Raw genomic sequence first — 13,675 nt, 5'->3', positions numbered from 1 at the left:
ATATACATGATTTTACAATATCGATCTCCATATGTATGATGACTTAATTAGCAGGAGGGAAAGAGAACAACCCTTAAGAGCAGGTCATTCTCCAAAATAGCATCACATTTTCCAGAAATTCAATATGGGTTCCCTGCCCTAGATTATTATGATCACTTCAAATTTTATTCTTTAGAATGCATATCATAAATTTTGTCTGTTATAATTTCAAATAAATTAATTGCCATACCGGCTAAAGGAAGCCTTTTATCTTGGAGCTATGAATTTTGTCACCTGTAAAGAAATTCCTCTTTAACTTTAACTCTGATATTAGTACCTAATTTCCTCTACTAATGGACATGAAAAGTTAGTAGATTGTAGAGAGACTAAAGTTCAATGTTTGTATGCTTTCAGCTTTTCCGTATCTAGCATGGTTTCTTCAAACTAAATGACACGTTTTTCATAAGGTCTATATTCCTGGATAGAACCAATGCGCCCTATTTACATTTAAATTACATATACATTTGATTTTCTACAGCTCTAGCAACCATTATCATATTTTAGCCTAGAATATTTTCATCTCGTTAGTAACTGATATTTGCAGAGAATAGTTTTATCTGAGAATTTTGTTTAGTGTCTCACACTTTACCATAAAATAGTCCCAATACATGAAATAACACTTTGACTTTTTGAGAACATTATGCACTGTTTATTGTAAATATCTTTCAATTTACCCTCACATCAAGTAATATAGGAAGGAAAGAAAACTGAAAGTAAGGTATTGGCATGAAAGTCACATTTTTTGGCAGCTGATAATGTAGCTTCTTAATCTTGATGTGAGATAAATGATTTGATTTTCACTGAAGGTGCCATAGTCCCCTTTTATCTGGGGATGCGTTCCAAGATCCCCAGTGAAAGCCTGAAGCTGCGGATAGTACCCAACTCGATATATGCTGTTTTTTCCTATACATACCTATAAGAAAGTTTAATTTATAAACTGGGCACAGTAAGAGATTACAACAATCACTATTAATAAGACAGAAAAATTGTAACAATATTATATGTGGTTTCTCTCCCTCTCTTAAAGTTTAAAGACCTAGCTAAAACGGTGGATACAGGGACTACTGTATCACATTAACATTCACATTATTTTCCTCATAAATATTTGAAAGCATTGACAATAATGTTGATCAGCAGCCCAGGGGTGTTCTTTAATGAACACAGGTTGTCCTCAGTCACAAATCTCATCCAAAAGACAAGCCCCTCAGCTGGCTAGTGACCCCTCTTTGGGACTCAGATCATCTGCATGAGCATTGCCAAACTTTTTATTCAAGACATTGTCTTTAATGATGCTGTAATATTATGCCATACCAAATAAGAAAAACAATTGTCTTTCCAAATATCAGTGAGAGTTTGAACTTGTTTAATAAGTTTTATTTTATTTATATGCCTAATGTAAATAAGCTCTGAAAAACGTTGAATTTTAATCTTGTCTCTCGTAAAATTAAAGGGGTATGTCATATTAGTGAAATTTTGAATTTGATATTATTCACCTTTTTAGGAATATTAGTGTAAAAAATGATATTTTTATTTTCAGTAATTTCGGGGGAATTATGATTGTTTGACAGTTCAATTACATTGTTGCTACTAGTGTTACTGTAGATGAATTTATGTAAATATTTGTTAGCAATTTTAATATCTTGGAAATGGAAAACTATTAACATTATATAAATGCAATGCTCCTCATGTAACAAAGTTATTAAATAACAGATGGACACAGATACTTTTTTAAAGTTATATTATATCAAGGGAGATAATGGAGAAAATTGATTAAGAACATGAACTCCAAAATGAAAGTGCCTGATTTTATGTTCTAAAGCTAACACTTAGTTATGTAACTTTTATCAAGCACCCCATCCTCTCTGTGGGTCAGTGCATTCATTTGAAAAATAAAAGCGATGCTTGTAGCAAACTCTTAAGGTTATCGTGAAGACTAAATTAAGTGATGCATGCAAAGCGCAGTACCTGATGGTCATAAATAATTATTAGATGAATGGTGTGTATTCTTGCATTCCTTAATACTTTAAAAGAGCAAATTTTTTAGGCATGTATTTTTATAGTTTTTAGACAGCTATTAAATAAATAGTATATTTTTCTTTATTTCATAATACTTAAAAAGAATAAACTTTACATCTACTCATGATAGTTTTTACACAGAGAGATAGCTTGGTTTAACTCTAAAAACTTAATCTCAGTATTTATGTTCTTAAAAATTAATGTTGCAGGAGTGCCTTTGGGAAGTATTTATTCTTTCAACATTCCTGGAAACATCCGTTATAAGAAAAGTAGGGATAAATCGACCCTTGCTCTCTCTAATTTCCTCTTTCTCAACACTTACTACCACACTATAAGTGATAATTTTTTATTTAAAGTGCAAATTGAATTTTTGTCACGTTTACATAACCACTGATAAAGTACAATGGTATTAAAGTTTTCTAGGTAGGCAGTCAACTATTGAGAATGCCCAGTAAATTTAGTACACGATGAATGTATTATGAATGATTCAATTGCCATGAATGAGTTTGCAAAAATTTGGTCCTTCAAAATATTTTGACTGAATGGAAGGTTAGCCATTGTCAACAGTGGGTCCAGAGAGATACCTCTTGAAGGAGCTTTATCCCTGGGAAAGCTGCTAGATATCCTTCCTGGCATATCCCCTGAATTTGAAACTGCTTGATAATGAAGGGTTTGCAGACCTTTAGCAGGTCATTTTTTGATGTTTACATTTATCTTTCATGAAGTCTGATTTTTGTCCAGCCAGTTGAAAACATAATGCACTTGTGAAACACTTTTTGTTTATTCTCATCATAGGTCTCTCCTTGAGGTTTCTCATCTCCTCCTGTGGTCTTCATACTGAATGTGTAAGATTCAACTAAGGTCTTGGAAGGCATCTTGTCTCTGTGCTTCTCATCTTCAGTGGCTGTTATTTATTACCTTTCTTGACTATGAGCTCAATGTGTTCCTCATTCAAACAGCCTTTGTCAATAGCGATTATAATTCTTGCTTCATCTCCTGTGCTCTGATTTACCACAGACATCTCGAGGATGCCACAGGTATTAGCATCAAAGGTGACTTCCCGCTGAGGAATGCCACATGGCTCATGAGGAATGCCTGAAATGTCAAACTTTCCAAATAAGGTTTCCCCTTCTTCATTGCCTCCTCATCTTCATCAGTCCAAGTGGTGGTCAGAGTGGAAAGTGAAAACCTCTGTCTCCTTGGTGAAAATTGGGCACCATGCTTGATTAGAACAATTATGCCTTCATTATCAATTTCAGTATCAAGAGAAAGATGAGTGACATCCAGAGAGAGAAAAGCCTAACATTTTCTGATTGGTCTCCTGACAACTTGGTTTACTGGTCAGCTGCTCCATCAACAGCAGACTTATTGGGGGTTATACACTTGTTTAATTGTTTTCCACTAAATAAATCTTGAAGAAGTTTCAGAAACCTGGAGATACATATAATGACTTGGCTGTATGACTTTCCAAGCATAAAGCTTTGTTTATAGGGTTCAGGATGCTGGTCTTCATGTCAGCTTCCAACCCTTCAAAATGTTGCATGAGCTATATAGATTTATTCATAGAGGAAATCTATCTCAATACTGGTCTGAGCCTTACTAGAGAGTACTTCAGCATGTTCATGAGCTGTACAGAAGAAAGACCACCATTTTTGTCTCAATGACATATTTTTGTGCTTGCGCTTGAACTTGGTGACAAAATGGTTAACCATTGCATTGTCCACCCAGAGAGTGTACTTACTTATAGACTTGATTTTAAATATTTCATTCTCAGTAATAAGGGTGAACATATCAAGGTGCCATGTTTAGCGTCAAAGATCAATGCAGTTTTTTGTCCTCAGTATCATAAGTGGTATCAGTGACAGTTGGCTCATTGATGGTTTCAGGCACAATGAAACCAACAATCATGCAAGTATCTTTATATCACTGGAAATCATTAAAATAAGTGATTCTGTGACAACAGTGATGGTAGACTTCTAACGTTTTTCTCATCTTTTTCAAAACCATAGAAATTACCTCCTCTGGAGAGATGCTTTAGTTCTCTCCCTTGACCTCTACCTGGAATTGGGCATATTGCATATTATTCACCACCATGAATAGTCAATGCTTCATATCTGAAAGGGCAATTACATAACTAAATCTATACCCAACCATCTTCCTGGCATCAGAAACTCTGTTGGTGGGTTTTGTTGCAACATGATTCTTTTCAGCAACACTGATCAATCACTGTCAGTGAGGCAATGTGACTTTAGAATTGTCTTTACTTCCCTGATTATTGCCCATGATGCACACTTTCCCACGTTTGAAAACACCTACTCAGGTATAAATGGTTTCAAGATGTTACCAACTGCCAACGCCTTTGATATATTTGGGAAAATGTATTTGTCTCATGGGAGAAAGTTGTAGAGAAGACACTGGTGCTAATTCCATGTCCTAGCCACTAAAGATAATTGAATGTAAAATGAAAAAGGCATTCAAGAACAATCTTTTCAAACCTTTTCAGATTCTAAACCCTACTCTAATGAAGATGCTAAGTGGAAAAGGCTGTTGTTTCTACTGGACTGCGAAAAACAGGTGGAGGTAGGAATGCTTCCTACCAATAGCAGAGGTGCAAAGGGCTGAAGGGCAAGATTTACCTTTTTCAGTTATGCCTTAATACGTTAAAGGTCAAAATAAGGGGAGAAGAATGCAAATATGTCTTAAGTGAAATGAATCAAGCCCAGGGATAATGCTTGGTTACACTTGGTTCCCAGAAATCAGTGAATAAAAAACAGGTCAAAGAGTTAATGTGAGGAACAGTATGGACAAGTTCTGTGAGTGTAGTGTCAACGTCTCCGTGTGATTTTATATACACCTCTGGTATACTTTAGTCCGTGGTTTGCAGCCAGTGACAGAGCTGTCATTCAACTGATAGTTTAAAACTTCTTGTTACTGGGAATCAAGAAGAGTCTGAGGCATTTTTCCCCATCTTTACAAAGTTTCTCAAGTGGCCTGGATCCTCAGCCATTTGCTCTTCTATAAATTTAAGTATTTTTGCCAATACCGTTTTCATAATGAAGAACCCAGAACTAAGCTATTCTAGGAAATTTCTATCAATGCATTGAAAAGCACTTATCTCAACTCTTTTCTAATGGATTTATATTTCTAATAAATTGGAACAAATGTCAGGTGTTTTGGCAGCTACTTCATGTGTTATTCATGCTGAATTTACTATTGATTCAGTTGTTTATGTTTTTCACTTCTGCTAAGTTATATGTACATGTTGTTAGTTTTTAGTTATCATCATGATAGTCCATCTTTTTAAATTTCATCCATTTTCTAGTTTGAAGTTCACAAATCATATTTGGCATGTTCATTCCCTAGTGAGTGAATAATTTTACAAAAGAGAGGCAAATGTGTGGCTTCATGGTCAAAGTTATTTAAAATAAAAACCATTTTTTTTACTGCAAATTTAACATATTCTTTAATTGTTACTTTCCAAAAGCTGAGAGTAATATTTTCAAATATATTAAACATGGAAACCTGTACTCACAATGCATCCAATTAGACAAGTGTTTGAAAAGAAATTCTGCTCTATTTTATCAAGTATATCTTGAATTTGGATTCTGTCATTCAACATTTTTATAATCCACTTCACGCTTGTGTCTATGACACACAACTTTCTTTTCCTTTAGAACTCTTTCTGAATTAACAGCAATTCTTGGGAAACTTACCACTAACCTACCTAATTGTATTAGTTTTTATCTCATGTATTCTCCATAGAGTTATTATCACAGACTGTCAAATATCTTATGCAGGTCCTGTGGGTCATTCAAGTATTCCTGTCAAAAAAGAAATATCATTAATTTGACAAAAGTATTCACAGAATTATTTCAGAAGGTTAAAGCTAACTTTACATTTTTATTAATTGGATTTATTTATATCTTTTTTAATAAAAATTATTTGAAATTGTAGTAAATCTTTAACTTTGAGTATTTAATTAATTTACTTGATAATCTCTGAGGATGGTGTGTGGCGTTTTTTTTTTTAAAAAGGCACGAACTATTTGACACTCTTCCCATTGAGAGCTGAGGCGATCTCTGTCCCTTGCTTTTGAATCTGAGTGAGCTGGTGACTACTTCAACCAATATAATACAGCAAAAGTCACATAAGATCACTTCTAAGGGCTTTTTAAAAGGCCATGCAATTTCTTCTTCTCTTGGAATGTTCCCTGTGAAGGGAGTCAGCTGCCATGTAACAAGTACAGCTGCCCTGAGAGCAATGAGCTAGAGAGACCACATGTAGGTGGTCTGAACAAGAATTCTTCTCTAGGCCCACTATTCCAGCCATTCCTACAGGGTGCCAGACATGTGAGTTCAGCCATTTCAAACCCTTTAAACCATCCCACCCAGAGCTAAGTACTATGGAGTGGCCTCAGTTGAGGCCATGATGTTGAAAGTAGAGTCCAGGGGACCAAACAGCCAGCTTCAACTTACCCTGTCCTCTTACCAGTTTCTTGACTCTGCCACAGAAAAGAATTCAAGAGCAGAGTCATAGTGGAAAGTGAGAACAGGTTTAATATAATGAATAAGAGATACAGATTTCACAGAGTGCAGCTTAGCTCCAGAGACTGAGCAGGGCCCACACCAAGTTTAAAACAAAAGCAAGAAATAAATACTTAAAGTTCAGTACAGAGTGCAGGGTGACTCAAGAGAGTGAGCAGCTGCTTGCTGAAAGTAAATTGGATACAAAAAGAAAGAAATACACACTTCATATGGAGACTGTGGGCTGGCTCCAGGAAAGTTGCACAGCCCCACCTTCTGTTGAGATTTGGCTTTTATAGTTATGCTATCTAATGAATATTCAGGTAAGGAGGTGGTTCCCAGTTTTGTAACATTAGTCTTGCATGTGCTCAGTTGGTCTCTTCTTGGAGCTTGTTCATTGGTCAAACTGTATCACATGCACCAGGTATATTCAAGAATATTCTTGGGCCCGCCCGGTGCTGCACTGCTACAGTGCGCCACTTGGGAGTGTGGCGGCGCTCCCGCTGAGGGTTCGGATCCCACATATAGACTGGCCACTCACTGGCTGAGCGAGGTGCGGGCGCGACACCGAGGGTTGCGATCCCGTTGCCGGTCCCGGTCCGGTACGGGCACGACACTGAGGGTTGCGATCCGTTGCCGGTCATGAAAAAAGACAAAAAGGAAAAAAAAAAAAAAAAGAATATTCTGTGCTCTCTACCACCTCTAGTGGAAGGTCATCCAACTACCAGGATTATATAACCTTTCTCTACTGAGAACGCCCAGCCACTGGATTTGCATGAGCCAGCCCCTTGTGGTCTCATTTTCCCTGTGTTGCTGCTGAAAATAGGTCTAACTGGCAACAGTAGCTTTCCTTTAGGGCACAGAGCCTGAGACCTCTGAGAGGGGTTTGAAACCCAGAGTTGTGTCCTGTAACCCAAGCCCAGTGAAACTGAGCACCTCTATATAGGTTAGAACTAGAGGCAAAAAAATCATCTGAACCCCTGACCTATATAATCCATATGATATGATAAAAATGCTTTTTTTTTTTTTTTTTTTTTTAACTACTACGTTTTGGAGTTATTTGGTGTGCAGTGATAGTACCTGAAAGATGGAGGATGTCATTTTCCTCTTGTTTTAAAGTAATGAATGTAGCACAAAACAATTTGGTGGCAGAATACAAATACTATTAATTGGTAAATGGTTTCCTTCCACCTAAATTCTTGTCATTTTGTATGATGTCATTGTACCAATTCTTTATTTTTATTTTTATGTATATTTTAAGAGCTGAAAAATATAATCAAATGAAATTTGAAATTGTGTGCATTTAGATTACCTTGTGCTTAATAAGCACAACACTCTCAATTTTATAGGTTTAATGGGTCAAATATAGACACTTTTTAGCTTGGACGTCCTGTGTGAAATGAATAAGTATTAACTGTGATGTTATACTATGCATATTGTAATTGGTAATATTTATCTATGTTATAGAGTTGATCAAACTGAGGTTTCACAGATTGTTTGCCAAGTGTTGGGAAAATATACAAAAATGGTCAGGGCCCCTCAGATGTTCCGAATCTTGCAGAGCATCTAACGTAAAAATGCATGTGTGCCCAGGTGTTCCTTGTTATTGCCTAATGTGATTGCACATGTGCACCCAGGTGTTTTGGGTTATGGACTTAAGTATAAAGGACTAAAGGCTCTGATAGAGCCTCTTGGGATGCTCTGGGAAGCCACTAGGGCAGCTCCTCCTAGCTCTGAATAAAGCCTATTAATTTTGCAGCCACGGCTCCCAGGACCTCTTCCTATTACCTAGTTCATGGGGGGTTTGTGACCCAGTTTTTAAAACAGGCTCAAGGGGTCTGTGAGCGCTAGCCCTAGCTTTACACCAAGAAATTAGAACTTTTCAGTATTCCTATGTTATGTGAATCATCTTGAAAAATAATTGAGTCACCTAATCAAATACTTGGAGCTATTGTCTGGTAACTGAGATACTTGTAATAAGAAAATAAAATCTGACAGTCTGATTTTTTTTTTATGCCTATTGATAAACTTTATGGACCATTGGGATCACAGAGCAATATGTGTACCAGCTAGGAGTTTAATTTAAAGCAAATTTATTTAGATAAGTAATCATTTATAATTTGCCAAAAAGCTTATTTTTCCCTCTCCTACAAGCCAGTTCAGTTATTGGCCAGAAGGAAACAGCATGGATCTATATACTAGATAGAGTTTGGAACTCAGAATGCTCAGTATAACTCTATCTAAGCCATTCTTTTCAATTGCCTATTAAATTGTAAATTCTCATCTGTTCAAGAGACTTTAGCAATTGTTTCTTCTCCTGAAATTTAATGTTTTCCCTCACTCTTGGCTCATTGTAATCAGCATAAAATATATGAAAATTTCTTCCATTATAAAAATAAACATTCTCCCTTTATGTCATAATCCCATTTGTCAACTTTCCATTTTTCTTTTCCCCTTTAAAGCAATAGTCTGTCTCGAACTTCTTTTCTCCTTTTCTCTTTGAAGACACTGCAGTCTGCTGAGTATGCTTTCCACTCCACTGAAACTGTTGTTGCGGTCACCAATGATCTTCACATTGCTAAAGTCAATGATCAATTTTCAGTCTTAAAATTACTCTTTCATACGAGCTGCATTGCATGCAGTTGATTGATCGCTCTTTTTGAATCACTGTTTTAAATTGCCTTTCTAGAATCCATAACCTCTGGGTTTTTCTCCCACCTTATTGGCTACTTAGTTTCAATCTCCTTTGCTGATTAACCTTTTTTCACTTAATTTCTAAATTTTATATTTCTGCCCTCCAACATCTTCCCTTCTCTGTTAGCACTCACTTCTTAAATGCTCTCTTCCATTCTCATGGTTTCTAATATAAATTCTATATTAATGGATCCCAAATTTTATACCATCAATCTAGATCTCTTCTACAAACTCGAGTTTCTTACTAAACAATTCAGCCTGATGTTGCAAAGAAGTCTCAATCTTAAAATGTCCCAAATTTAACTCTTGATTCTCTTCCCTTTTTTCTCCCCAATCAGTATGCATCATTAACTTGCAGTTTATTGGAGAAAGTTTATTTCAGAGTGCTACACACAGATTTGGAAACTTGCAAAAACTTAAGGACTTTTACCTTGTAAATGACAATGATCTGTTTAACCAACAATTATCTATCACTTTGTATGTAATCCCTAGTTTTCCTCTGTTTATATGAGAGAGAAAAATTTTCTAGTCTAAGAAATATTGCATCCATATATTATTTCATAAATTATAAGAGACTTTTACATGGAAGATTTTATCTGACCCTCCCTAAAACATTAAGAATTTGAAAAAAAAAAATAGGCTTTAAAAATTATTCTTATTTTTCAGTAGCACTAGCAGTAGACTTACCTAGGGTCACTAGCACCAAGTGTTAATGGGAATACTAGAGGACATTTTCTTTCAATTCTAGTTCCATGTTTGTCCAATAATAAATATTTTCATCAATTTTCTGAACCACCCATGCAAAGGAATTTCAGGAGCTTTATAAAATTCTCATAAACCTTTAAATATAAAATTCCCTTGTATCTGTTTTTCTACTTTTAACTCTATAGTTTTGCTCTATTTGTACATTCCTGCAGTAAGCTGACTGCTTCAATTATTGGCGTATGATCTATTAACTTGTAGGGTCATTACTCACTCACTGGACTGCTTTAAAAATTACTGGTTCTTGTTGAACACTTTCTGTACTAAATAAAAGTCAGTATCAGCTTGTCAAGTTTCATAACATATTCTATTGAGACTTCAACTGAGTTTTGCACTGAATTTATACTTTGATTTGTAAGGATTTGACAGTTTCTTCTCAACCAAAAAATGGTTCGATTCTCCATTTATCTAAGCATTTGGGCATGTCTTTTGTTAGGATTTTTTAATAAGTTTTATAGTTTTTATAGTGTTTATTGTTTTCTTCATATTATCTGGCACATTTTATGTTAGATTTAGTTCAATTTTTTTAAAAAGAATCTTGATTACTATAGTGAATGGACTTATGCTTCATCATGTTATCCAATTAGTTTTGCTCTACTAGAGGAAATCATTAACCTGTACATGTTGATCTAGTATTTGGCCACCTTCCTAAAGTTCTGCAAGTTTTTCAGTTAACTATGTCAAAATTTCTAGGAGATGATTTTAACAGAAATATGATTTTGCCTCCTCTCCTGTTTTTCTTTTTTATTTGTCTCATTGCATTGTCTAGTTCAGTGTTCTAAGACTAAGAGCATAATTCTCTGTTTTTTATTTTAATGGAAAAGTTTAAATTATTTCACTATTATGTGTGGTAGTCTGTGGGTTTCTGGTAGATGAACTTTAGCGAAATGCGATTCCTCTATGTTGTTTCATCTTTCTTTTATAATTTTCATATCATTTTCATTATTACTGCATTCTGAAAGATTGCTTCAGGTCAATTTTATAGCTTAGTAATTTAATTTTCAATTGTGTTCAACCTACTCTTCTGCTCTATTAATTTTTGTTTTAATTTTATAAATAATTATTTTAGTATCCAAGAAATCTTCATTTTTATAGCAATCTGGATCTATTTTAAAAAAAAAATAGATTAGACATTCTCTAGATTTTCAGCAAGAATTCTATTTGTTTTAATAGTTTCATTTATATTTTTTCCTTCTGTCTTTTTTGCTTTGGAATTTTTTATGGAGTATGGTGCCTTTTAAAACAATGTTAGTTTTCTCTCAATGTTGGTGATTTTTAGTTGTTGTTATCTTCAGGTTCATGCCTAAATGATAAATATTATTATTTCCCCAGACCAAGTAAAATATCTTTACTAGAGTAAATGCAAGTTTTTGTTATGAAAACTTCATTGATTGATTCTCTCAATAACAACAGTGCACACCTTCTCTGCTTTTTGTAGTAATGATCCAGCAGCATAACTTCTCTGGACTTCAGTTTTCTTGGTGACTAAGTTAAAGTAATAGCTGTCCATTATCTTTTTGCAGCTAGGAGACTGGGGAGATCCTGGCCCAGCTGAGGACATTGGATATCAATATCCTTCTTGGTGCTTCTTGGACTATATTCCCTCCCCCATCCCCTGCCCAACCTCCCAATAAAAATAGTTTGACTCCCCCCTCAAAAAATACCTATCTATTCATATATAAACAAAATAATGATATAATGAGGTTAACACGGAGGTAATCAATAACCCAACAAATGAAAAGAGCTGGGAAAGGTTTGAATTCTAATCTTTTAAAACACAGGATCAACTGTATTATTGAATTAATATTGAAAAATATTTTTTCCATTCATATATAAACAAAATAATGATATAATGAGGTTAACACGGAGGTAATCAATAACCCAACAAATGAAAAGAGCTGGGAAAGGTTTGAATTCTAATCTTTTAAAACACAGGATCAACTGTATTATTGAATTAATATTGAAAAATATTTTTTCCATTTACAAAAAAGCACGTCCCTATCTGATACTGTCAAATGGCTTTCCAAACAGTTTCAGGTTTTCACATCTACTGGTATAGGGCTTGCCATCCAACAACACTTAAGAAATTGTATGTTTTGGGTGTTTTGTTTTTTTTTTCTTTTTAGTTTTTTTTTTTTTTGTTTTGATGAACATTTATTACATGCTTACACTATATCAGGATTGTTCTAATCACCTTAAGTCTATTAACTTTCATAATGTTTACCATAACCATATAATGTAGGAATTTTTATTGGCCTTAACTTCCAAATGAGAAACTTGAGGCACAGAGGGTTAGGTAAATTGACCACAATGACATATTAGGAAGTGACAATTTGACATTACCCATTATGCCATTTGGACAAATTATTAAATTAGGTATTTATAAAATACCTTGAACCAAGTCTAGCTCACATATGATGAAAACATTATTACTAATTGCAGTAATAGTAGCTGTACTAATTATTTAGTTATTTAGTTGCATATATGTCTTCCTCCTAGATATTCCTGTTTGTAGATATATCATATTCATCTTTGTATTCCCAGAATATAATTCAATGCATGATAATAAATATTCTTTGAATGAATGATTAAATACTAAGATGAGGAGTTTGAGGAAACACAACTATCAAGGAAGTCTCACTAGAATTATAGTAAAGATGTGGAAAAATATCTTACAAAGACAGAATGAGAAAAGAGTATGCAAAAAATAGAAAAGAGAGTTGAAGATAGTAACTGATTTGGCAGGCCAGAAAAAGTTGAAAGCTAGTATCCTGCAATTGGGCAAAAAGGAAAGGGGAGATAGGAAGACAAGAAGCCAGCCAGTTTCTACTGCAGATCCCAAGTAGGTCTCAAGAAATAGAAGAACCAGTACTTGAACACAGAGTGGTTGATGGGTGTAAAAGTTGAGTACATTGACAGTTTCTGGAAGAAGTTAGACCTCTCAATCTCTACCCTCTACCTAGACAACTAGCCCTTAACCACATCCACCAAGGATTGGAGATTTATGCTCTGAAGGGTTTGAACCAGAGAGGGTTGAACAGAAAATGATAAAATGTAAAAGTGAATTGAAGAGATAAGTAAATTGGATGATCTATCCAAAGGATCAATATCCAAAAACAAGAATTTTCTCAAGAGGAAAAGGAAAAAAAAGAAGAAATTACCCAAGAAATAATAAAAAAAAATTAGAACATTTTCAGATGTAGTTTTTTGAACAAAAAGGGCACTGAGCGTCCACAGCAATTAATTAAAAATGACAATGAATGAAACATACGACAATAGCAAGTCACTAAGACTGGGGATAACAATCTTCAGAAAGAAAAGTTACACACAGCAAGCCATAAATGAGAATGGCAGAAAGGTACTCAAAACTAGATCCCTGGAATCTGATAACTAGAAAATAGAATATAGAGAAAAGCCTTCACATTTCTGATAGACGATAATTTGAAACTTATGATTCTATATGCAATCAACCATCAAGCAAATGTGAGGGTTGAATAAAGAAGTTTTTCAAAAGTCAAGAACAACAAATATTTGCTACTAATGTATTCTGAGTCAAGGAGCTACTAAAGAGCTCACCTCGCCAACATGAGAGATAAAAATCAAAAAATAATATCATTTGGGGCCTGGGAAAGAGGGAATAT

At 34.7% G+C, this 13,675-nt stretch overlaps 1 protein-coding gene across 1 annotated transcript in view; it reads right to left on the bottom strand.

Moving 5' to 3' along the window:
• Positions 1-2,962: 2,962 nt before the first annotated feature.
• Positions 2,963-13,675, bottom strand: part of LOC103586170 (adenylate kinase isoenzyme 5-like) — a 193,056-nt gene continuing 182,343 nt past the window's right edge. Inside the window, exon 9 of the mRNA XM_008567344.1 lies at positions 2,963-3,150. Within this exon, the coding sequence (XP_008565566.1) occupies positions 2,963-3,150 (188 nt within the window). The remainder of the gene's footprint in view (positions 3,151-13,675) is intronic.

This window comes from Galeopterus variegatus, unplaced genomic scaffold (assembly GCF_000696425.1).
Source record: "Galeopterus variegatus unplaced genomic scaffold, G_variegatus-3.0.2 Scaffold312, whole genome shotgun sequence".
NCBI lineage: Eukaryota > Metazoa > Chordata > Mammalia > Dermoptera > Cynocephalidae > Galeopterus > Galeopterus variegatus.
Note: the sequence above shows the minus strand (reverse complement) of the source record. Positions and strands in the feature narration are given on the sequence as shown.